Source organism: Telmatherina bonti (genome assembly GCF_933228915.1).
Source record: "Telmatherina bonti genome assembly, chromosome: 4".
Classification (NCBI taxonomy): Eukaryota; Metazoa; Chordata; class Actinopteri; order Atheriniformes; family Telmatherinidae; genus Telmatherina; species Telmatherina bonti.
The window spans coordinates 35,058,008-35,084,542 of record NC_136622.1 but is presented as its reverse complement, the minus strand read 5'-3'; the positions used below and the strand labels follow the sequence as shown (position 1 = coordinate 35,084,542).

General features: G+C 40.5%; 2 protein-coding genes across 2 annotated transcripts in view; both read right to left on the bottom strand.

Annotated features, from left to right (window-relative positions):
- The window catches only part of LOC306754575 (immunoglobulin superfamily member 21-like), a gene marked incomplete at both ends in the record, with an annotated part of 33,628 nt that extends 30,250 nt beyond the window's left edge, over positions 1-3,378 (bottom strand). The window contains one exon of the mRNA XM_079238593.1: positions 3,239-3,378. Within this exon, the coding sequence (XP_079094719.1) occupies positions 3,239-3,378 (140 nt within the window). The remainder of the gene's footprint in view (positions 1-3,238) is intronic.
- Positions 3,379-5,935: 2,557 nt separating this feature from the next.
- LOC306755525 (rho guanine nucleotide exchange factor 10-like protein) overlaps positions 5,936-26,535 on the bottom strand; it is a 28,004-nt gene continuing 7,404 nt past the window's right edge. Inside the window, exons 6-22 of the mRNA XM_079239937.1 lie at positions 26,290-26,469; positions 24,596-24,712; positions 24,021-24,113; positions 23,726-23,896; positions 20,561-20,706; positions 18,852-19,006; positions 17,176-17,291; positions 16,436-16,563; positions 16,227-16,327; positions 15,148-15,269; positions 14,717-14,803; positions 12,845-13,071; positions 12,574-12,731; positions 12,319-12,461; positions 8,797-8,968; positions 8,402-8,518; positions 5,936-7,228 (exon numbers count right to left, since the gene is read on the bottom strand). Coding sequence (XP_079096063.1) covers positions 6,639-7,228; positions 8,402-8,518; positions 8,797-8,968; positions 12,319-12,461; positions 12,574-12,731; positions 12,845-13,071; positions 14,717-14,803; positions 15,148-15,269; positions 16,227-16,327; positions 16,436-16,563; positions 17,176-17,291; positions 18,852-19,006; positions 20,561-20,706; positions 23,726-23,896; positions 24,021-24,113; positions 24,596-24,712; positions 26,290-26,469 — 2,823 coding nt within the window. The 3' untranslated portion in view covers positions 5,936-6,638. The remainder of the gene's footprint in view (positions 7,229-8,401; positions 8,519-8,796; positions 8,969-12,318; positions 12,462-12,573; positions 12,732-12,844; positions 13,072-14,716; positions 14,804-15,147; positions 15,270-16,226; positions 16,328-16,435; positions 16,564-17,175; positions 17,292-18,851; positions 19,007-20,560; positions 20,707-23,725; positions 23,897-24,020; positions 24,114-24,595; positions 24,713-26,289; positions 26,470-26,535) is intronic.

Sequence of the window (26,535 nt, the reverse complement as noted above, 5' to 3'; positions counted from 1 at the left end):
TGAATCCTGGTGGAGTCGTTCTGGAACGTGGCCGTGCCATTAGAGAAAATGGAATAACCTTGGACACATGATGTTGCTGAACCTGGATCTGAACCCAGACCTGAACCCATCACTAGATCATAGACGGCCCCCTACAGGCTTGTACAGTGGTCACTAAGCATGATGTTTGCATCACTTCATCTTGATTCTTCTTACTATGATTCTCCATCACTCTGGAACAGGGTCAATCTGGACTCGTCAGCTTCTTCCAGCTCCAGAGTCTTTCTGCTCTTCGGCAAACTGATGCCTTTTTCTTCAGTCAACCTCACTGATTAGTGGTTTTCTTCTGGCTCCACGTCGGTTCAGGCCCTTGGAGTTCCTTCACATTGTTCATGTGGAAATGTTCTTCCTTTTATGATTAAACATGGTCCTGAGTTCTACTGCTGTTTTTCTTCCATCTGATTTCACCAAACCAGTTAAGTGAACGCTGACCACAGTAAAGATAATTTTTTTTCATTTCAAACGTGTTCAAACAATATTTCCATCTTCACATTCCAGGAAAGGCTGAACTTATACGGTCCTACCACATTTCTACCAAACACTAGAATACTCCTTCTGTGTCACACAACTCAAAAAGGATATTTACAACCTCCTTCCCCCCAACAAGGAGCAAATATTTCTAGCTTTAAACCCCATCACACCATCTTTACCATCCTGGATCAAACTTGTTCTTCACATTAATTTTTACTCATGCAAATGCAACAAAACAAGCTTATCGTGACTAGTTAGGAACTTGCATGTTGTGCCTTCTTGTAAAGGGTTGTTTTTTTTCCTTTAGTATGATTATTCAGACTGTTTTCAAATCCTTCTAGTTTTTAATACGTTGGGCGTTTCTTTACCCAGCCTTGGTTTCTGCATCTCCTTAGGTGTTTTCTCTGCTTGATTTGACGCTTCTTAAACAGACTAAGATCTTGTCTGCTACCATGGGATGTCTTTCCACATGCTTGTTTTAAAAAAAAAAGAGAAGCTGCTCAATGCATCAGTTGTGGTTAAATAACTTGCTGCTGCTGAAAGATCATCACCCTGCAATAACGATCCAATTGTTTGTTACGCCGCCATGTTGGGTGGCAGAAAACTAGCTCTCGCTGGGTGACTGTTAATTTGCTGTTAACGGTTTCACATCAAGGATGGAGCTAGCATTTCCTTTTCATGTTAGAAATTAATAATAATAAAAAAAAAAAATAAGAGCAGATGTGGAAAATGTTAAGGCAACATTGAAGCTAGCAGTTAACGTTACAGTTGCTGTGAGAAAATAAACCTTTTTATGACTGTTTATTGACCTCACAAATGAAAATAATTGTTTGAATCCATATTTCGCGTTTACAATGTGATGAAGGTTGAAATAGTCAACTATCCAACCAACCTCATCCGCATTTACATTGTGAGAAACTTGAGATTTTTTCATTAGCTGTTTAACACCAACATAGTGCTCGCTTCACTACTCAGTGACTTCCAGTTATCATGTTTGATGGCAGCGACCCATTTAGCCCATCATTCAGAATCAATGGGCAATCTGGGAAATGAATGGGGAGTCCATTGGAACATTCTAAGCCAAAGCACCAATGGACCTTTTTATATACATTTCATTTATACATGTATGTTGGACATAAAAAGCTAGCTGTAGCAGCTTAGCTAGTAGGAGCACGCCCAGTTAGTTTATCTGGTTGCCAACCACAAGCATCCTCGACATGGAAGTCAGGTGATCAGTGAGGAAAGCTGCGAATGGTCTACAACAGGCTCCTATTTGCTCTGTTAAATCATCATGCAGACTTCTTCCTTCTTGCCAGACGGTGTATATCTCCACAGTGATCATAACAGACTCTCCAACCATACAGTTTTTTTTAATTCAAAATAAAAGCAATATTTGTAAAATTTTCACAAACTACATTTGCGATTTGCAGGTTTGTTCATTGTGTGGTGTTTAGTGCATCTTGTCAGCCAGATGAGATTTTATGAGAATGGCAGCTTATGGAGGGTAGCCACGTAGCGTTATTTGGGTTTTTTTTCTGTTTGCCGCAGGGAATTTGGCATTTTTATTCATTGTATGACCTGTTTTATTATTTATTTGCGTTTGAACTGTTTTATTGTGTTTTTATTTTGGCCGATTGTGTACAGCGCTTTGTTTTGAGGAGGTTTCCTTCCTGTTAAAAGGGAGTTTTTTTTCCTTCCCACTGTCGCCAGTGTGCTTGCTCAGGATGGGAGATTGAGTTGGACCTCCAACTCAATCTGTTGGTTTCCTTATATAGGCTGTTATGAATTGGCTTTCATTATGTTGTACTGTTGTTTGCTCCATACTGTGCCTTTTTTTTTTTACTGGAAATTAACTGGTCACATGACCTGTTATGTCACACCAGGGATGCGTAAAATGACCCCCCCCCCCCCCCCCCAGAAATGTTGGTGTTTTGTTTTATCAATTTTTCTTATTGCCATAGTTAGGTTTTGTGCAGTTCTAGGGGGAAATGGTAACTCAGCATCTGACTGCCTGATTTGTGGCTGTCACCACTTTAAGAAATGTTAAGGTTTTGTTCATCACACAATAAGTACAACCATAAGAAGGAAAATTGTGGTTAAGCCAAATAAACTTTGGAGCATTATGGTAAATCAAGTTTAAACATTCCTGCCTCCATTTTTTTTTATGTGTAAATGCTAGCAGCAAGGTTTTAGCTGAGCTGCCCAGGCCTCTACCTTAAACAAACAACTTCTGAATCTTGATTTTGGTTTAGCAACAGGTGATGGCAAAGTGACTCAACATGAGGGTCTTCCTTCTACAAGCAGCTCAAAAGCAGTTGTGATCCACTGCACGGATCACATTCCAGTCAGAGCTTTTCTTTTTCTTTTATCTATCTGATCCATTGCTCCACATGTCCAAAAACATTGGTATGGCTCTTTAAAAAAGCCCTGCCTGCACCCTGTACACCATTTACTGAATGAAAAGCAGAATTAGCAACGACTTGCAGTGAAGCATGATTAATCTCATCACACTACCGCTGATCCAGAGTTGATGAAAAGCAACAATAATACATAAATGCTGATGTCTGAACGTGATCTAAAGGAAAACAAAGCTGTTTAGAAATGTGTTAACAATGATTAGAAGTATTAATATGAAGAGACAACCAACTGTCACCTCCAGACTGGTCCAGATCTCTACCAGCTCTTCTCAGAGGAGAAATGTTCTGCAGAAGTTGGTTGTTGTACTTACCCACTGAGCAATGAGCATGAGCGAAGAGGAGGAGGCAGCAGAGGGCGAGATGACCGGTCATCCTGCTGAGTGCTGCTGCTCAGACTCACGGATGCTCCATCTGTTATCGGAGTGGACGAGGGCAGCGTTTCATCTCCCATCCTTCTCACTGAGGCTGCTTCGCTCTGCTGCACGGGTTTATAGTCAGAGGATTACAACAGCTGTCTCTCTCTCTCTCTCTCTCTCTGCTCTAAACACCATTTTCATCTCCTTCCTTTAGCATGTCCTCTTTTTCTCCTCTTCTCATGCTCGGTCTTTGTCTCTCCATCTCTTCTCCTCCATTTCTCAAACCAGAACATCTAAACTCCCCCCTCACTCTCGTTCAGACATATCACAACCATGTTAACTGGTCATTCATGATGGAAAGTGACATGAAATAAGAAAAGCATGAGAACATATGACTCAAATATTATCAAATTTAACTAATTTTCAGTGAATAAGCGGTTGTAAAACGCTAAGTGTGTTAAGCACGTAGAATTGGGTCATATGTCTTCAGATGCATTTTGATGTGATATTTTATAGTTTAAGGAAAGTCAGCGAACACTGACATTTTAATGTCTCTGACAGGAAGGAAGCAATCAGCGCGTCATTTTCTGTTGTCCAATAAATCAATGATTTTCTGTGTCTGAAGGTTTGAATTGTCTGAAATAAAAAGAACAGTTAATGTTTGGTGAGACGGAAATGTTTCTGCTTGGTTTTACAATATCTTTATGATCTGTCTGAGCAGACAGAGGTCCGGTCCTGGAGATCCACTATCCTGCAGCTTTTAGATGCATCGCCTGAATCAAAAGGCTGAATTTCCTCAGCTTCATGCAGGCTTTGGATTATATTCGGAGTGATGGTATGCACAGATGTGTGCAGATATTTTGAGTATTGAAATACTTAAAATAATAAATAAGTGGGTAAATTGGGAACTTTAGATGCAACCCTGACCAGCACACCTGAAACAAATGATCGTCTTGTCAGCAGGCTTCTGCAGAGCTGAATGACATGCAGCTGAGGGAATTCATCCATTTGATTCAGGTGTGCTGAGGAAGCAACGCTTCTAAAAGCTGCAGGCGAGACCTCCAGGACCAGACTTGGGTACTTCTGGTCATAAAGATCTTGTAAAACCAGGTTGAAACAAATGCAAACTTTTCTTTTAGGTGATTTAACGAAGTAAAAACAGCAAGAAGCCTCCAAACATTCAGTCAAACAACATATTTATTCAACCATAAAAAATATAAGTCAGTGTTCTCTGACTTCCTTAAATGATAAAATTGTACTCTGAAATGCATCTAGACATACAACCCAGTCCTACATGCTTAACACAACTATCATTTAATGTCTGCTTCGGTGGCGTTATGAGCATTTCTTCAAAACATTTTACACTTTATGATGTCATATTTCATCTTGTTTACCATCATTTTATAGGCAGTTATCATGTCTGATGTGCTTAAATGAGCTGTTCTTAGGTTTATCACTCACTCTAAATGTTGTTTGTCTCACACATAACCAGCAGTGATGAGGAATAACACTAATAAACATTATGATTTTATTCATTGTGATTTTCTCACCACTGTTTCATTCTGGAGAGCAAACAGGGAGAGGATTTAAAACAGGAAACTGAACACATCGCAGGTCATCACAAACACCACACCAATCATGTAATAAAGAAATTTGTCTTTTCTCATTAGTGGGGTCTGAAGACGCTCTAAGCCTAATGATCCCCACGCCAACAGACACTTACATTGGATTGTAAAATGTATTGTAAATGCTGTTGTTGACGCTTGTTGATGCTACCAACATAATGGAAACACCTACGTTGCAAAAAAAGTCTCAAATATTGCTAAAATGTTTTTATGCTTTCATGAGGTGGTTTTCAGACATGTTGATAAAGAAATATATCGGAAAGTGTAACGGAAACTTTTTTTTTTTTTTTTTTTTTTTTTTTGCATTTACGTGTTGCTAGATGTGACATGAGGGGTCATGACCAGTTCAGATGGTGGTTTACAAATGGAAATGAGGGAGAAAAGCTTCAAAAAGCCGTAGCAAATTCTCCACAAGTAGAAAACCCTAAAATATTGCTACCTGGCTACCTAGCATAAGAAGCTAATTTTGTTCTTATAGAACCTCGTCTGGCTGACGAGGTTTAACGAGATCTGAGGCTAATGTGCTAAACACTGTTCAATGGAAACACCATTACATCATCGTTTGTCGAAACTTACAAATATCGCTTTTATTTTGCAATGTTAATCTTTCCAAAAAGTCCCTCTCAGTGGTGTTTCTAATAAGTTTCCTCCCTCATTTTCTCACTTAGTTTTGCTTATTTGGTTGTTGGATTAAATACACATGTAAGCTATGTAAGCTGCTGTAACCTGTCAAGCAGTGAAAAAATAGAAGGAATGATCTTTTACCATCTTTTATTTGACTTCTCAAAAGTGCATTAAAATGACATGAAAATACTGAGTTTAGCGGTATCCAGTGTGGCTACAGCGTGTCTTCAGGTCAGGATACATTTACTAGACACACACATGTGTGTGATATGCATGTTTTCTTCCCCTTAAAACATCCAAAGGTACAGTGTAATGAAGGATGTATTAGTGCAGTCTCTCATTTGAAGTATTGCAATTAGCATCAAATACACACATATATTAAGTGTTTAATATTTACCAAAATTCAATTTAAATATGCCAATTTACAATAAATACATTTTACATATTTTATATCTGTGTACACAGCTTTCAGCATGTTAGATCTTCCACTGAATAGATGGATGTCGTCGTCCTATGTTAACAGTTAAACAAACCAGCCAAGAGTTTATATACAAAGTATAAGAAAACATTAAACCGGCGCATCCTGACCTTTCTAGCGGAGGACAGAACAGAGACAAACCGTCTGTGGTGACACTGTGTGGTTAGCTTTTAGCTTCCACAGCTGGTGCGGTTCATTTGGAGCAGTGTGAACGCTCATTCCCACCCTGGTGCAGACCTAACAAATTCTAAAGGTCTAACTAAAAGGTCTCAGTTCAGTTCTCCAGTTTTTAATTTGGGAATCTCATTACGGTCCATTTCATTGCATGAAGTAGGTCTTGTCCTTTCTTTTGCTAAATATTAGCGCAGCGCCACCTCTGGTGGGAATGAGGATATATTATTCTAATGGTTTGACTAGTTTGACCAAAGTGCAACATGAACGTGATCCTGCTCCACATGGATACACCCCCCCTACAACTGAGCCCAGTCCCCAATCGGACCGAGTCTAATGGACTATCCTGAGGTTAAACTTTCCCTGGTTTTTATATGTGAAATGTTTTAAAGTAGCAGATGTGACTGGAAGACTACAGAGACCAAGTTAAACTGGGTTTGTTCCATCAGTCATGTGATCACGGGCTGAGAGTGAGAGGAAGCTGCCACACCAGCAGTGTGTTTACAGTGGATTCTGCTGAAACCAGCTGGTCGATCCTGCGGTATCCTCTCCCGCCAGAGAAAATGGCTGTTGACACCACGTTACTGCGCTTGGCCTCCCTCTCCTTTCCCCACTCCACGGTCCGTCCCCGTACCCACACATCGGGGTCTTCGCTCAGTTCGTAGATGGAGCCATCCTCTGGGCTGTGCTCCAGGGAGTCCGGAGGGGTCTTCATCCCACCCTGTTCCGGCAGGGCAGTCAGCAGCTTGCCAGGAAGTTGGCAGGTGGAGCTGAGGCGATACTGCAGCAGGAGATGCTTGGGCTTCCCCTCCTTCCACAGAGAAGCTTCTGAGACTTGGGAACAGCTGTTTCTTTCCAGTCTGGCCCCTTTTTCTCCTCCATTATTAACTTCCCCAACTCCCAGTTTTCCTCCTCCTTCTCCATCCGCACCCTCCTCACCGCTGCTGATGGCGTCACGCTTCAGGAAGTCAGAGGCCAGGGTGCTGGAGGCTGGCACCAGGAAGTCCACCGGGCCACAGTGGGCGTTCAGAGACGTCATCCCCTTCCCTGAGGAACACAACGGTCCGGGTCAATTCACTCTCAGCAGCGAAGAGCAAAACGTAAACAAGTGCGAGGACAAACAGGGTAAATGGTCGCAAAAGTTGTACACTGCAAAAACTGAAACGTAAGTGTAGCTGAAGCTTGTGTGATTGTTTATGCGTTTCCATGGCAACGTTGAAACAGTAGTAAGACTTTTTTTTTTTTTTTTTTTGTAATATATGTTCATAATCACATACTTGCATTCTGCCTCATAAGGTTACTGTCGTAAGTTTTAAATTTACTTGGTAAAATCTGTTGGGTTAAGTTTACGAGAGTCACATGACCCGGAAGTGACAACGGGAGTCGGACAAAAGGAAAGAGGCATCACGTCCAGAAAAAAGCACATCTACTATCTACCACTGGTTTTACGTGGCGTACACGGTAAAGACTGTTTTATTTAATTCATACTGTGAAAGCTATTATGTGATGTTGTTAAAACACTGTTATTTCCAGTTTTCACGGTGTTCCATGAATCTGCAGAGAAGAAAATAAATGATTGTGGACATCAGTAAGAAGCGTGGACTCTTTTCAACCAGGGCAGATATAATAAGTAAGATTAAAAATCTTAAATAGAGTACACATGTGCTTATTTTTTAAAAGGTAAGATAATTCTTAGTTTTAATGCCATAGAATTCCTCTTGTTTAAGAGTATTTTTACTTGTTTTGGGAAGTCTTGACAAGCCAAGTTTTCTTGTTCTGTTGGCAGATAATTTATCTTATTTTAAGCAACATTTACCTCATTTTTGTATATTTTTTCTTGTTGTTTAAGGCTGAGTTTTTGCAGTGAACTTCATGCTTTCTGTATACAGAAATATAAGCAAAAACTGTTTGTTTTTATGGTTTAGGGGGTCTTTGGTCTGGAGGCAGTCTCATTCCCGGCTGGACGAGACCCTGTTTGGGCCTGGGGGGGATCAAGGTCGTGCTGCTCTGTGGTCTGACTGGTTCCCTGAGGATTGCAATATGTTTGTAAGAAGAGATGGATTGGTGGGGTGGGGGAGGAATGGAAGGGGGATGAGGAACAAAGAAAGGTGAGGTGGGAGGATAGCGCTCTCCCTCTCTCCCTTCCACTGTGGATCTGGTGTCCGGAGGACTGGATGTAGGAAGGACTACTGGGATGCACTGTAGCTACTTCTTACACACCTGTGATTTTAGGAATACCCTCCAGTGAAGCTACTGGGAAAGTGAGGATGATGCCCTGGTTGGTGCCCACCCACAAAAGACCCTGACAGATCAGCAAGCTAGAGATCCACATGCCGCCTGAAATGCACACAAAGAGACAAGCTGTTAGCATCATCACGGTAACGGCTGCTATAAACTAATACAGACTCAGAAACAACGGATCCTCGTTTGTCTCCATTGTTACAAACAAACAAGCGGGTGAAAGTATCGAGCAGATTTGCTACCAAAGACGATCTGATGAGCAGGGAGAGAAACGTCTGCTGGTGCAGAGACGACAAGAAGTAAAAATGATTCATTCTGACAGGAAAGCTTGTTCATGGCGAAATGCAGAAAGGTCAAACGTGTTGCCGCCTTGCCTGGTGACAGATGCTTGGAGCGGGTCGAGACGTTAACGTCCTGCAGGAGCTCCAGGGTCTCTGTGTGAAACAGGTAAATGGAGGAACCCTTCGAGAAGGCCATCCAGACCCCTCCACCTGAATGGACCATGTGGCTAACGCTGCAGCCTGGATCAGCGTGGGCTTCAAAGTTCTGCAACAGAAATCACAAATCATTGTTATGCATGTAAGGATAATTTCCAGGGTACAAGGATTATCTAAATGAATGCTGGCTCAGCAGGCTAAGATCCTGTTTTTCTTTCCTTATTATTATTATTAGAAATCAGACAATATTCTGACTTTTTTGACTTTCTTTACTTTTTGTTATGGCCTTTTTTGCAGATGCCAGTAAAATGTTCAGGAAATAAACATCATCTGCACCAGTTTCCTCTGTAATACACCCCAGATACGTTGGTGTGAATGTAAAGTTGACTTTATAGCCCAGTGTTTTTGAGATTATTTTCACTCCTTCCAACCACAAGGGCTGTATGGCTGGGCAGGACCAAAATATGTGACCGTGATCTGCCACAGCTTCCCCGCAGTTCCTCCAACACAAAGTAGGGGTCGTGCTAAATTTAGACTTTTGTTTGAGTGTTATAAAGAAGCGAATGACGTTCCAACAAAAGTCCCGCCATGTGTTGGAATTGGTTGTTGAGCGTTATATTTCCCAGATCCTTGTTCACATGTCCTCTGTAACAACAATGTTCATTTCTTTTTCCCATTTTTGTTTCACATAGTTTGTTGAGTCCTTTTTAAGATTGCAAACATTCTAGTTTCCATCTGTTGTCTCAACAGACAATAAAAACAAGCAAAATACAAAAACACATATGGTTAAAAAAGGAAAGAAGACAAGAATTAAAAATGAAAACAGGCAAGAATAGATGTTATCTTAAACTATTTGAAAAACTGTAAGATTTGTTCGTCTCTTAGAAGAAGATGTAGGTATGTGATCTCATCAGTCTTGTAGCGCTAATGCGATAAGCTCCTAAAGTCTTTCGGATAATGTTTTAGCCTTGTATTTCACATTTTTATCATCTGCAGAAACAAAGTTATTACAACTGCTAAAAAAAAACCCCAAAAAAACAAAATAAAAAAGAGTGCTCTTTGTTGGTAGATGGGTAAAGAAAAACCTTCTAGGGGCTCTTACAGTGGAAAAATAATGTGGGGGCCAAAATTTGAACGCCTTCATTAAAAGTGGCTAATGCATGGAAAAAGCATTACGGCACACTGCCTCCATCAGGGTGACCTGATCAGAGTCCAGACTGCCTTGCTCATCTTATCATGAGTGTTATTTTAATAATTTGCACTTGGTATCATCTCAGCAAGAGAAGCTGATTTGGGATGGAAACCTTCCAATCACTTACATAAGCTAAGATCTCTCAGAGCATCGCTAACACTTCTTACATACTCCATGAGAACTCTGTTCTTTCTCTCGAGGCCACAAGAACAAGAAAAAACATCTGTTTCAGTCTGCTTCAAATACCTGCCGATATGCTCTCTACAACATCAAGAGAATCAGACCATACCTGACAGAACACACCACTCAGCTGATGGTTCAGGCTCTAGTCATCTCACGCATCGATTACTGCAATTCCCTACTGGCAGGTCTGCCTGCCTGCTCTGTTAAACCTCTACAGATGATCCAGAACGCATCTGGTTTTCAACCAACCCAAACGAGCTCATGTCACTCCGCTGCTAATCGCTCTTCACTGGCTTCCGGTTGCAGCACCTATCAAATTTAAAGCCTTGCTTCTGGCTTCCAAAACAATAACTCAAACAGCTCCCGTCTACCTTCATTCCCTAATCCAGGCCTACACTCCCTCTCCACAGCTACGTTCCACCAGTGAAAGACGCCTCGTGTTACCACCACTTCGTGGGACTAAATCACCAGCCAGACTCTTTTCCTCTGTTGTGCCACGATGGTGGAATGATCTCCCAAACTCTGTCCGCTCTGCAGAGTCCCTGTCTACTTTTAAAAGCAAGCTGAAGACTCAGCTCTTCAAGGAGCACTGCAACACTTAGTTTAGCTGTATTTATTGGAAAGTTGGAGAACTTAGCCCAGTTCTTTGCAACAAACTTTATGGTATTAATTCTTTGTATTATAACATACATGGTATTATGGGGTGGGAAGGCAGTAAACAAATAAAACAAAACAAAAAAAACAGCCTGTAGCACTTCATGGAAGGACCTGCGTACAACTGGACAGTCCACCAGCACCTTCCTACAATGTCCTCTACTGTTTGATTTCGTGCTTGTGTTGTTCTCACTCATATGTAATGTATGTATGTCGGTTTGGATAAAAGCGTCTGCTAAATGACTGTAGAATAGAATAGAATAGAATAGAATAGAATAGAAATGCGTCCACGAGAACAAAATGACATCATTGTCTTCTCGGGGCTTCGAGAACAACAAAAGTTCTCACTTGTCGTGGAGGATGGAACAAGCTTTAAGCAATGCAGGCTGTCGTCTACACACTGTCACAAAGTAAATACTGGTTGCAGTTTCAGATGAGGCTGTTCAAATATTTTTCCAAAGAGCAAAACCAACTGAAAAAGAGTCAGAGTTACTGGTACTGTGTGTGATATCAGACGTTAAACCCCGCCCTTCCCCTGTGTTGTCCAGTGGTACCACAATGCCAACAACATTTCGTAGGAAAACGTCTAAAAGATTCCCATATGACTGTTTCAGAGCTCTGTCTGGTGTGGCAGACCACGACCTGCATTGCTCTAGTGCTGACTTCCTTTGGTCATGCAGCTATAGTTGACACATAATGAAACTGAAAATACTTTAGTCCTCAGTTATTAGTAGGGTTGTGAAAATAGGAAAATTTTAAGTTCAGCTTTAAATGCATACATTGTTGTACCAAACCTCAGGTTAGCAGGTGTCTTTTTTCCAGAAATATGGACCAAAATAACTGCAAACATCCTAAGCAGACATGAATTTCACTCTGAGAACAACCAAAAGACCTGCATCTGGTTATCTGAGTGTACAGATTACACGGGGAGCAGGTCAGAGATGTATTACGGGACCAAGACAGGGTTTTATGGGACGCAACCAAAGACTTTATTTCAAATTTTGTACTCTTTATATGATATGTTATCTTTGAAGACTTTCACAAATGCCGCAATGTTCTTCAGAAGCTCGTAGGTAGATTTAAGAACAAATATTTTTTTAAGAAACAGCTCAAATGCTGTGCAGAAGCCTCAAATTCCTAGGAAATACACATCAGTTTAACATAGTTTACAGACTGCCAGTGGAGAGGACGCTTCTTTAGCTTCTGATATATCAAAACTGGAGAATTAAACTTCATAAAAAGACCAAATAATAAGACTTGAAGAGAAGGGACTTGGTGGCTCTGCTTGCAGAGGTTTGTTCATCTGATTGGTTTGTCTGGTAGAAAAACATAATTCATTCAAATGAGGCCCAACTATTTGAAAAGGCAGCCATTGAGGGTAAAACCACTGGCTTAAAATGAAGTTTCTGCAGCGAGAATAAACATCCTACCTGTGTGTGGAGGCTGGTTCCGTGGATAACAGTAACTTGATTGGCACAGCTGGCCCATACGCTGTCTTCCAGTGTCAGCAGACTGGAGACTGGTTCAGAGCCCACGCTCACCAGCTTGCACGAGTCCATGTCCCACAACATCTCTGAGAAAAACAATAGTCCACGGTTTATAATAGTTTCTATTGTTTAATATGAGTATCAGACACAGTCTTTTTGCTCGATGCAAACTAGCATCATGCTTCATGGAGCTCTTACCTCCGGTTTTTCTGTGAAACAATGCTACCCTGCCATTGGCCAGTCCAGCAAAGAGGAAAGCTGCTGAGTGCTTGAGGCAGAGGACTGGGCATCTGTCAGGGCTCTCCAAGGTCTGCAGACACTGAACAGTTGTGTCCACACAGCTGTGAACCAGGATACTGGTACAAAGAAGATCCATAACAATAAAAAGTCAAGAGGGATATGACTGATGGTATTGGTGATTACTGATACATAAATGACAACAAATCAGGTGTTAGTCGGAATGACTGACCTGCCATCCTGCAGGCCAACACAGATGATGTTTCCTAGCTTGGCTACACTCTGCGCCTTCTCGACATCTTCCTCCTCTTCCTCTGTGCTGGGACATGGCTCCTTCACATACTCCAGGCAAAGGATGGCTGACTTCAGTGGAAGGGTTTTGACCAGGCGAGGTGTGGCACGGTTTAAGGAGAACATCTGTATTTGGCCGTGGTTGGAGGTGCCCCCCCCACTGGCGACCTGCCCACCATGAAAGCACGACACGTCGCTGATGTCAGTTTATTCCAGGGAGGATTCACTCTGCAGAAAATGTTCCCTACATGCAGAGTTTCCTGATTTTCAGCTTTTCATTTAATGACTAAAAAGTCTAAGAAATCCAACTTTTGCACAGAAACAATGTTGTTTGTTAGACATTCGCTGCTCAAAACTGTAATGTTTTCTTTCTGCACAGGATTTTTAGAGCAGCTCCAAAATCAGAAATCTGGCAACAGTGAGTCTCAGATTAATGCTGAGCCATAAACCTCATCCCAGCTCTGGAAAGTTATAAACACATCTGCTGCTTTACATTTCTTAGACTGGCTAACCCAGCTAGCTAGCTAGCTTTTTAGCTGACTGTTAGCTAGCAAACTGTTCTGCAAGTATTTGCATCTAGGTTAGCTTTGGTGGTGAAGTCAGAACAAGACCTGGAACTGACCTCGCTAAAAGGATTTCTTTACATGTTTGCACACAAATGTATGTCAGGAAAAGAAGGGATCAGAGAACATTGAGGAGAAGATAAAACACTCCAACATATAATAATCCAACACTGATGTTGCCGATTCGAGACTAGACCCAGTTACACCAAAATTAGACGATACAACTTTTGGGATGAGGTGATTTTTGTAGAAAAACGGTACTTTTAGTATGTCTAAACTCTGAACCAGCTCTGGAGTTCTTAGGCCAGTGTCCTACAGGTTATAAAATGTTTCCCTGCTGCAACACACCTGGTTCAAATGAAACTGTTATCCAATTGTTTGGTCTGCACAAGTTGCTTGATGACCCATTGATTGAGTCAGACGTACTGGAGCAGGGAAACACTGAAAGCCTGCAGGACATGGCAGCAGGTCTGGAGTTGGGGATCCCTGCTCTAGGAAACTGCAGTTGTATTATGTGCTGTTTCACCAGCACATTACAGCTACAACATAAAACTTCCCAACTTTAAAACTCTGCATTTCTGGCTTGTTTGATGGGACAGTGGCATGTATTATGCACATTTCTGGAGCTTTTGCAACCCAGCAGTGTTGCAAGGTTTGAGAAATCCCCCTTCATAGCCTCTGCTTCTAAGGTGAAGTTGCAGCTTTATGGATATCAGTACAGTGAACATGCACTGTGGCTAATTCTGTACAGAAATGCAAGAAGACATAATCGAAGGAGGAGATGGAAACTGAAAGAAAGGGACAAATCAAGAGACAAGAGCAGCGTTAACATAGGACAGACTTTTAGTATCCAGAGAGAGCTCAGATAAGAGATAGGATGGAAAGTAAATGTTGATTTAGCTGTCATTCAAAAGTCAGCCAACGTTGTGTTGTGTGTCTTTAAAGGACAAAAAGCTTTTTTAAATGTCTTTAAAGTTTATTTATATTCATGCTTTTAGAAACACTCATGCTACAAGGGAAGAAAGAAGAAACATGTTCATTCAGTTTCTTTCAGTAGTTAAGCTGATTGAATCATTTAGGGCACACATGTGGCTGCATCTGGACCTGATCGACTGAAAGAACCCCCGATCATAGCAGAGTTACATTTAGGTTCTGACTTTAGTTGTTTTTTTTGTGAAGCAATTCATTTAATGAGTCTTCAGATGTCATTTTGATGTTCAGTGAAGAGGAAAAAAGCTTGTTTTACTCACCCAAAGGTAACCTTGTGGTAAGCAGGTGCTGATGGAGCAGAAACCAAGCAGACTGGACTGTGAAGGACTGTGAAGAGCTGCGTCCATCTGAGAAAACGGAAAAGACTAGTTTCATCTTCCTCAGGGAAGCGAAGGAGATGCATGCACACTGAGCAGCCACAACATTAAAACCAATAGTAAAAAGGTCTGTCCCATCACTGCTTTTGAGCTCCAGTCAAGGGTTCTACATACGGTTTTAGTTCTCCCAAAATGCCACATAATTTTTCACCTCCTACTTCTCTTCACTGTCCTCTTTAAGCCCAAAGTGTTCAGACTTCAAGAAGCCCAGACTTCTTGTGCATCTTTTTTCTTGACATTGCTAGTTTGGGATGTTTTTTCTCTTATCAGTGCTGCTCTCTTCTGTAGTTTGTCAGCAGAAATTCTCCTCTCACCTGCATTGTGTGTGTTGTGGAAGGCAAAATGGGCAGTGAGCAGGTCAGCATTGGAAAACTTAATAGAGTTTTCATTTTCCCATCTTCTTCTGCACATTCCCACCCTGAAGTGTTTTCTTTCCCTGGGAAGACAAACCACACACAGGTTAGGGCGACTTCAGCTACAAGTCGTATGAGTACGATGGGCCTCATTTACCAGCCGTTCTTATAAAAAAAGTTGGCTCTTAAATCCTATTTGATTTTCAAAATCTTTGGATTTTGGACTTGCTCAGCTAAAAACAAATGAAAGTAGAGGAAAATGAAAGTATTTTTATTTCAAGCCAGAGTCTAGATGAATTCAACTCTGTTGCTGGTCATCCTAACAGCACTGGTGCAAAAGGCTGCGCAGACGCCGTAATAGGACTGTGACAATATGCTTTTGTCCCGATTCAAATCCATTCTGATTTTTTTGGTGCTGGTAAGATTTAAATTGCGATTTTTAAAATTCTTCAATATTGCTGATTTTTGTAGATTAAAAACAAAAAAACAGTCTAAAACTTTTTTTTTGCTCCTAATTTTTCTTGATTTCAGTTAGAAAACAACAACAAAGTAGCCAGATAATCATTCTGCTGCTATAATGCCCAAGAAGACAAGTAAAAAGATCAATAAAACCAATAAAAATGACAAAAAAATTATAGTGGATTAATTTTATTTCATTGAAAAAAAAAAATCGATTTTTAAAAAAAAAAAAAAACCATTGATTTTAATATTGTGAAGCAAAAAAAAAAAATCCAGATTTTTTATTTTTCGATTAGATTTTCCCACCCTTACGCCGTAACCACATGCTGTTTGCCCATGGAGCAGAAATGTTGACCTTTTTATGTGCAGTTTTTGGGTGTTTACCGATGCAAAGTCGTACCAGCTGGTATTTTCACCAATTTATAAAGGATATATACAGACAGTTTTGCAATCTATGAATGCATTTGTGAACCTGACAGAGGGTTTTCCTAAAAAACGTCTTAAAACCACTGAAGAACAAATTTAAGACGATGATAGTGGTGAATGAGGCACATTTCTTTGTAACTCTGAACTGTACTCACTCTGGGCCATCTTAGCAAGGTGAAGCCGGTTCACCCAGGAAATCTTACTGTGGGGGCTGGGAGTGTTGAAGACCACCATGATGCTCACTGGACGACCAGACCTGACAGGTGTAGCAGACATGAGGATTCAGAACATTTTCCTGCAACTTTGCTGGCAAAGAGGTGACCAAACCAGAAGCTCGCTACGAGCCTGACCTCTTGACACTCACTTGTCAGGTTTTCCTGGAACGGAAAGACGAAGGCAGCACTTGTTAGCATTCTGGATCTCCTCCTCTTTCAGACGGATGAGCCTCTGCAGAGCTAGACACCAGTCATGAGACACTGTGGTGTTGAGATTCTGACAAACGACAGAGGAGAAAACATGAGGCATGAGAATTCATTTTTAATTTAAAATATTCTCCATAAAATAAACTTCAAACCATACAGATCTTCCTAGTTGGTGGGTACCAGAGATTTTTTGAAAAACCTGACAGTGTAGCATCACAAGAGGGAGGTAGTATAGGTTCGGTTTCTAATCGTTATATTACAGTGGTTGAAGGAGGGGGAAAAAACAACTGTGGTGGACATCCACAAGAGGACAACGGAGAAATGTCTTCTTCAGAAATTCATTTATCTGTAGGAATATCTGGCCTATATTTGGGAAATATGGTTGAAATATTTATTTTTTTCTAGTGGGAAGTTGTAAAAATTGATCCATTGCCTTAGTAATATTGCTAAAGAAATATGGGGTTTAATAGAAATCCGATATATTTAGATTTCACACTTTTACTGGAGGAAGACAAGTGATAAGCAAATAAAGGAAAAAGTAAAACAATATATTCAGAAAGCAATGAGATGATAATAAAAATGGTATAATGAAGAATAACTAGGATTGTTTCAGCATTTTGATGGACTCATTCCTTTCTGATTGGAACAGAAACTTAATATGTAAACTCTACAAAGCAAAAACCTGGTAGACTCCATGGAGCGTGCCCACCAGGAGCGAGACCTCCTCAACCACCGCCAGATCATGCTGCAGCTCCTCCAGCTCTTCGTACAGCCTTGGAGGTCCTAAGAACACTTTACCTGAAAACAAGCAATCAAATTCAGCCTCTCTCAAAAAAAAAAAACTTGACTTATTAATGAATCCTGATTTCATACTGAACCAGAATCTGAATAGTTTTGAATTAAGCCTTAATAAGTTGCTTGATGGGATGCAAAATGATTAATTGAACAGTACACATATGAAAATGTTACATGGCTTGTTTCTTTTGCACTTTCGTATTAAATGCAATAGGAAAGTGTTCCCAAACTCATGACTGGGATACATGGAAAACCTGCAGGACAGCGGCCCCCCTGCCGAGGACCAAGTTTGAACACCCCTGCTCCAAACCAACAAGTTGTATTTTAGATTCAACTCCAATCAGTCTGTTTAATGATAACTTCCATATTGGCTTTGATCAACATATTTCTCTGGCAGGATGAGTATCACAGGCCTTTAAGGTTGTTGGAATTAAACTTTTACATAGAAAAAACAAACTCTTGACCCACAACTGTTGCTAATTATTGGCCTAGATTCAATCTCACCTGAGAAAAGTTATTAATTTTTTTTTTTTTTTAGCATTTGCTCAGACATGATTGGTTAGATTAGTGATGTTTCTGACCTTGGTTTCCTTCCATCCTACACTCTCAAAAATAGAGGTACAAGATAAGGACATTTCTGTACCTATAGGTACATTTTAAAGAAATGTTCTCTCAAAAGTACAATACTGGTGTTTTAGAGATCAGAAGCACACCTTCAGAGTACGAAAAAGGGTTCAAAGTGACATAAAGTACAAATTTGTACCATTTCGACCATAAGGGTACCTGCAGCATTGAAAAATGTAATGTTAATGGCTGTAATGTTACAAACTAGAGCAGAGTTGAGTGATGACAGTAGTACTACTTAACAGTCATTTACTACACCAGACAATGAAGGTCAGATGCTGCAAACTAAGTGTATGTCTCGTCAGTATTTTGAGTTTTTGAAGATTATTTCTAGATTAAAGATAAGATAATATTACTAAGTTGCATGGACCAGGTCTAATGCTGTGGAAAACATAAAAAAAACATAACTTGATAAGGTAAGGTTGAACTTAATAAGGTACAAAAATAGACCAGAACTGAAGGGTACAGAAATGTCTCTCAAAAGAGTACACCCCCAGCGACAAGCATTTGTACCTTTTTAGGTACAAGCTGGTACCTCTGTTTTTGAGTGTGTACCTGTGGGCCAATGATCTGAATCTGAAACGGTACAGGACCTACTGAGCTGGGAATGAGGCATCAGAAAACCTCCTAAACACTTTAAGTGGCCCCAAAACTAATGGAATATTATACTCCTGATCTCACTAAAATGTCTTTAACACATTTATAACACATCAGGTGAAGAACTAATAAGTTATTTACCACAAGCTTGCTGGTTTTTTCTTTAATTGAGGACTGCTAGCTAATTATAGTGATCTGTTGTTGCTCATGACACATGAAAAGCATTTTAAATCTTAAATTTCCTGGTTGGGCACAAGCATCCTGCTCTGTGGAAAGTATTTGCCATTGTGTGTGATTGTGTGTGTGGCGAGCGCTAAAAGGCCTGTGTGGCCATGGACGTACCGCTGGAGCTGTGGCTTCTGGTTGTGATGGTGCCATCTTTGTTCTGAAGACTGTCCTGTCCAGCCTCCACCACCTGAATCTGCGACAGAGGGGCGCTCCACTTCACTGAGTATTTGGGACCAACAGGAACCAGGCTGCTGATATCAGGAGGTCCTCTGGTGGAACAAAACCGCCATCATCGACATGTTAACATTTATCCCGTTTTGTTTCGCCTTACATGTTAAAATCCCTACAGAAAGCATTCTGTCCTCTCTGACCCCCTGCTTGGTTTTATTCGCTGTTACAGGAGTAACGAAGGTTGGTGTTGCTGCTTGAAAATGAAAAGGTGTTCAGACAGATAGAAAAGCAGCAACTCTCACTGTTTTCAGCTATGTTTGTGGTGGTTGGATCAAAACAACTAACTACTACAGGGTTTTCCGGTGTGTGTGCTCTCAGTATCTAACCGCCTGTGATTGAGTCAAGACGGCATGAAACTTCTGAGCCGTTTAGTGGCATCTGTAAATCCTGCCCATCAGAAACAATTCAGGCACAACCCCTCTGGATGGGGACACCTTTAGAGTTTGACATTTGGGACTGATTGCACTTCGGATGAAGCAGGAGGAGTAATCTCCCTCTATCTCTGCCTTATCCTCAGCTACAGCCATTCATCTGATCAAAACGAAGCCTGAAATAAAATATACTTAAGTTTTTATAGACTACTAGCACACTGAAAATACACATTTTCATATACAGTTGTGCTCATATTTATTTAGTAAAGAAGGAAAAAAAAAAAAAACAGCTGCCTGTAAAATAAGATGAAATTGACTAAAGTAATAATAAATAAACATTTTATGAAAATCATTACATTATTTTCTAATTCTCGTTCAATAGAAATATATTTTTTTAAAAAGCAAACAAATTAGATAATTTATCACATATTACATCAGTCATAAAGTAATATTTAGTTGAACAATCCTTTAATGCTTCCGCTCCAGTCAGGTGTTTTCTGTTCCTCTCAGTCAGACTTCTGCACCTGTTGGCAGGTATTTTGTCCCACTGTTCAACAGAAAAGTCTCTCATTTGTCCAGGACACATTTGTTTTTTTTTTTTGTTTTTTTTCTTCAACTCAATGAAATGAAAAAACAGTGTCTTATATTACTAAATGATATTTTTGCAAATTTTTAGTTATTGTTCCTTTTTAAGTCTCCAGTTATTTGAGTGACTGTTGTAAATTCAGGCTGCACGGTGGCGCAGTGGTTAGCACTGTGGCCTCACAGCAAGAAGGTCACTGGTTCGATCCTTGGCTGGTTTGGTCAGTGGCCTTTCTGTGTGGAGTCTGCATGTTCTCCTCGTGTATGCATGGGTTCTCTCCAGGTACTCCGGCTTCCTCCCACCATCCAAACACATGCATGTTAGGTTAATTGGTTACTCTAAATTGCCCCTAGGAGTGAGTGTGAGCGTGAGTGGTTGTTCGTCTCTCTGTGTGTGGCCCTGCGATGGACTGGCGAGCTGTCCAGGGTGTACCCTGCCTGTCGCCCAAAGCCAGCTGGGATAGGCTCCAGCTTCCCCGCGACCCTGAATTGGAATAAGCGGTTCGGAAAATGAATGAATGAATGACTGTTGTAAATTCAGCTTTTCTTTAATGAAAGGGGATGAAGACATATGAGCACAACTGTACATGCAGTCCGTGCAGATCAGTCTCTTCTGGGCTGAAGATGGATGGTACTTACTTCATGTTGACATTTGCACAAATTAAGGTGTCGTTGAGGAGAAAGACCTTTCGCTCCTTTGACTTGAGAATTTGACCTTTATCTCCATAGACCATCTCCGTCAGCAGTTCACACTGAATCAGCTTCCTCTGCTCTGAGTTCAGCAGCTGCAAATGCAAAGCAGTTCACTGATTATACGACATGTTACACACAATCTCCGTCAAACTTCTTACATCATTGCATGTCAGAAAGCAGCATTGTTCAGTTCTAGCGCAGTCCATAGTGCCTTATCTATTTCAGCAATGATAAAGGTGCAGGTCTGCAGATTTGTACATGCAAAGCACTTTAACTTTCCTTGCTTTGTTCCACCACAGGGTCCCTCAGTGTCTACATGCCACATTGATGTGAAATTCCCCAAATCTTCATTGTGTCTTTCAGAATAAATTATTCAGCTTCTCCTGACGACTTCCTAACAGCTAAAAATAAAAATGTCAACGCATCAGTAAAATCATTTTAAGTGGAGATAGATGACTTAGTTCTGCACGTTTGGCCATGCAGAACCACATCAGTACGGAAAATATGCATTTTGTCACTAATTGTTGTGTGATTATAGAGAAACGAAGGTGCTGAATGTATTGAGTGAATGTTCAGATACATCACAAGTAACTCCACAGATGTGTGTGTGTGTGTGTGTGTGTGTAGTGAGGATCATGATGTAATTGCCATTCATGCCCAGTAGGGGGCTGAAGTGCTCTGTTATGGAGATTCATGTGTAGAGACGAGTATGGACAGTGATGTCTCTAAACCAGCAGTAGGGAACCCGGGTTTTCATTGGCTGGAATCCTGCAGGTTTTCCATGTTTCCCTATTTCAACACACCTGATTCAAATGGATCCAACAGCCTATCAAGATCTGCACAGATCTCCGCTCCGCTCTGCGTTGCCTGCTGCTTTGCCTGGGACTTGGGCTGTCTTGGCCGACCCCTGAACTTTGGAGGGGCTGTGGTTGCATTTGCATGATTCACTCAACCCAACTCTACTGTGTAGTATACACACACACACACACACACACACACACGCCTACACACACATAGTGGTTGTATCTCTGTTCAGAGTTGTTCCAGGTTTTTACAGTTTTTCCTCCGGATGATGTCCGCTGTGTTTTCTTAGAGGCTTCAGAACACTGAACGTGTCTTTCCAGGCGTAGAAGATGTTGAGTCTGTTTAGGATTTGTTGCAGTCGCTCTGGTTTGTTTTCTGCTTTTTGTTTTGCTCTTCCTTTTTATCCATTTTTTTCTCTTCCCACCCTTTCCCTCCCCTGTCTCTCTCCCTCCGGTCCAGTCTGGTCCAGCGGTTATGAGCAGAAATGGCAAAACAACAACTTTATGATGTAAATAATAAAATAAAGAATAAGATGTAAGAATCAAAAGGGAGCTTCATATCCAAAATTCTCCTCTTGGAAGAGTAAACTTATTCAGCACAAAACGGCAGCCAGACAATCATTCTGCTGAAAACCAAATACCTTGGCAAGCCAACGTACCTTGTACATAAGAAAAGTTGATTTCAGTTCAGCTTTTTACACATGAAACTGCAAACTGAGCTCTGTGTGCATCGCTCTGCAGGCAGATACCAGACTTCCTCACAAACAGACCTCAGACAGCTCATATCAGCAGCTGCAGCGCCTCCACATACATACATACGCCTCCATACAACAACATAGTCTGCAACGGTGGAGCGGCCGAACTCGGCTAAAGCAGAAAGTTTTACAGAGATTGAGTTGGTCCCTCCAACTCAATCTGTTGGTTTCCTTATATAGGCTATCATGAATCGGCTTTTTTTCTATCTGTAAAGCGTCTTGAGATGGCATCGCCGTGATTTGATGCTATATAAATAAAGCTGAATTGAATTGAATTGAATTAAATGGAACAACAAAGGGTCCAACATGAACTAAAAACTGACCAGCATCCAGAAAATCACAAGAAATGTTTCAGTTAAACAGATTTTTGATGACTGAAGTAATTTTCTAAGCACAGGGAGTCCATGTTCATGTAGGATGAAAGGATTTAGGCCTCAAAACATTTTTTATTCACTCAAAGGCCTGTTTATGCTCCCTTACACACGGATGTCCATTTTAAACGGAGTCATACGTCTCCGCCCTCATACCTCCATGTACCTTTTACGTTGCTATTGTTGTTAAGTCAGGTCATCCACTAGTGGGCTGTACTGAGCTCAGAGTTCACTTTCGCGTTTTGACATCGAATGGTAGCGGTAATGCACCACTGTAAAGTTGTTTACAACCGTCTGAAATGATGACAAATACAATAATAAAACCATAGTTTTTTTTTGTTGTTCTAAACTTCTGCTTTTTCTTCGGGTGCTTTCTATCTTTATTTGGTGCTTTCTGCGTCATCTTCTGTTCCTCTTCTTCTCTGGTTTGTTCCTTTCAATGGTTGTCAACTACACAGCTCAACACTGCCCCATGTGGATTACAGTGGTATTGCACCGTTTTATGCGTCAAGTGACGGCTAGCTTAGCCCCTTGAAAATGGACCAAATTACTGCGTAACCGATGCAGGAGACGGAAGAAAATGTCCGTCCATCAGTGTATCCGTCTTCTCTGTCGAGCCTTACGTAACAACTCTGCTTGTGTATTTCATTGGCTGCGTTTCCACCACAGTTTTTCTCAAAATAAAAGCAATTTTTAAAAAAATTTGGACAAACAGCAATTGTAATTTGCAGGTGTTTCCACGGAAACAGTGTTTAGCGCATAAGTCGCAGTTCGCATTCGCAGAATTGGAGCTCATGCAAGGTTCGACGTAGTGTTTTTTGGATTGTTTCTACTTCTTGAGGAGTATTTGCTGCAGTTTTTCTAAGCTTTTCTCCATCATTTGACTTTCTAATTCATTGTAAAACTCTGAAAATCGCTGTTGCTTGCTCTATGCTGCGCCGTCTTTACTGGAAATGAACTGGTCACATGACCCCCGTCATGTCCGAGGACGCACAGATGCAAAAAAAGTGTCTCCATTACACTTTTGCCATATACTTTTATATCAGAACATCTTAAAAAAAACATCTCGACACTGTAAAACATCTTAACGGTATTTAAGAGATAATTTAAACGTAGATTTACCGTGACCATTTTAGGTTTTGTGGAGTTCTAGAGCTGATGGAAATGCAGCTACTGTCTCACCTTGGTAAGATTGCGACCGCCCATACTGTGAGCCAACAGCTGGATCTCAGCATCTTGATCTGACAAGCGCTTCTGCTCATTCAGTTTCTCCGCCAGGGTCTCCAGCTCGGTGAGCGCCAGCTGCAGAGGCAGGCGGTCGCTGTGGGACTTCGGAGTGTTCTTCAACATGTCCTGCAACACAACGAGGAGCTTTAACAAGGAAAAACCAACCGAGCAGGAACTTTCTGGGCTTGACATGGAGGCAGGTTTTCATGTAGGCAGGAGAAGACGTGGCAGGAAAAGAGCGTGTTCTCACCTGCAGCAGCAGGATGAACTGAGGGAAGCGTTGGATGGGCTTCACCATCAGGCCGTACAGAGTGATCCTGTCTGGACTGGACGCCTGTTTCTTCTAAAAGACACAATGAGAGACTCCATCAGTGTTGTTGGACTACATATTGTGTAGCTTGACTTATTCCATCTGCCTTTTAAGGCCCAAGAACAGCACAGAAACAGTCTTAGAGAACAAGATTAACACTTTGGCATTCCAGTGGGTTGCAGGTAGGATGCTTTGGGTGAATGCCAGAGGGTTGAAGAAGCTGTTGGTACTGCTGTTAAAGCTACTTATCAACCCCACAGATGTAATGAAAACTATTAAAACAACATTTACATCAGGCATAGTCATAATCTCCATGATAGTCTTGGATAAACATTCATTTTGTTGGCTGAAAGAATAAAAAAAAGTGAAAAAAAAAAATCTTAAATGTGAGTGGAAATGAACCAGCTATGTCCAACAAAGCAGAGAAGATCCCGAGCAGGTCCGCTCTAATGTTTCATTAGCTGATAAAAAATGAAACGTGAGATGATGGGGTGGAAATGTCAAAGTGTGAACACCTTCAGAAAGTCCAGGAAAGCAGGTTTACTCATGCAGGCCTTTTTGATGAGCACCATGGCGTTGGTGAAGTTGTTGATGTAGTCACTGTACACGCTCAACACCATGGACTTAGAAAACTGTGGAGGACAAGGACTCACATCACTATAATGTCAATATAATCGCCTGCAACGTCTTTGTTAGCATGCTGATTAAAACCTAAAAGTATTTACAAGGGACGTTATTGTCATATCAGCTGACATTCACATGTCAGAGATAAGAAACCGGAACTGAGGTCCCGGGAGTAGCGGAGAGAATAATGAATACAAATGTAGGCTTCATGTGCATGAGAGGAGCTTTACTTTACTCTCCTGGTGTCTAAAAAAAGTCACCGTTCTGCTGAAGATCCTGATTGGTTTAAAGATGCAGATGTCAACCTGCTTCAGAGAAATATGCAATAAATTATGCAAAAGACACAAAAGTGCCTGAAAGTCCGAGCAAAACCTCGAGACTGGTGTAAACGTTAAACTCTAAATGCTTTCTGTCTTCTAAAAGCTGGAACACATTTCTGTTTCAAGGTTTTCAGCGTCTGCGCTGCTGTGATGACTTTCAGCTCAAATTCAGGCGTTCAAAAACAGATTTAATTGTGCAGTGAAAGTAAAATAAGTGTAAGAAAAATCTCTTCATACAGCAACAGCAGAGGAAGGAAGTAAAACACTGAAATCTGATTTAATCAGAGTAAAAGTTACACGGAAAGTAATAGATGAAAGTAATGGACAAAATGAGGAGAAGAAAAAGGGGTTTATGCAAAATAGTGAAGGGAAAACAAACAAAACAAAATAAACACATTAATCACAAAGTAAAAAAAAAGATTAAACAGAAAAAAAACAAGCAATTTGTATGTATAAAATGTAAAATGTATGAACTTTTAACAGAAAAAGTTCAAATAAAAAAGACAAGAAAAATTTTTTTAATTAAAAACTAAATAAATGCAGAAAAAACTGTTAAATGGAAAATATTATAAAAAAATAAAGGATTATTTATTAACATTATTTAAATATATAAAAATAACTCAGCGATTACAAACTAAAAACGGGAGTTAATTTAAAACAATTGACAGCAGTTATACAAAATATTAGAAAATAAACATAAAATTGATATGGGTTTTTTATCTAAAAAATGCAATGAGAACTTTGAAAAAACTACATAATATTACAAAAAAGATAAAGGGTACAACAAATAAATGACAAAAAATAGAGATGAACTCAGTAAAAAACTTAGCTAAAAATAGAATAAATATATTTGTAAATAAAAGAGAAAATAAATCTAGATCTTAATACAAATGCTTGTTATATTTCATTATATAGTTATATTTATTTATCAATTTACTGTTTACATATTCTTTCTGACGTGCAATTTCCCTCCTAGATTCATTGTTTTCTGAGGTTTTTCCTCTCTGATCGTAGCTTATTAGTACTAAATTAAAATATGGGAAAATTCTTTTCCAGTTTGAAAAGATGAGAATTTTTTTTTACTTCAGTTTATCAAATGTTTTTCCATTTGATTAAATAATGACTTTAACAAGGCTTTAAAATCAGGTTTATCATGGATATTATCAGATTTATTATGGATCTTTGGGGAAAGACATTATTTAGACGTGTAGTCTGAACAAAAACAGTAAAACTTGAGATACAAATGAAGGAAAGAAAAAACTCACTGAGGCCACAAACAGGTCGCCGATCATCTCGCTCTGATCCCAGTCCCCCACGCGGGACGCGAGGGCAATCTGGAACATGGAGTGACACTGATGGATCTCTTTCAGACGGAAAAAGATCTGACGCACCTTCTTTGGGTTCAGGATCCCCGTGTGAGGCTCCATCAAAGGCCTCTCGTACTCCTGACAAGCAAAGAAAGCTGTGATTATGTTGGTCTGCTTTTAGCAGGACCGTACTGCAAAGTTTTC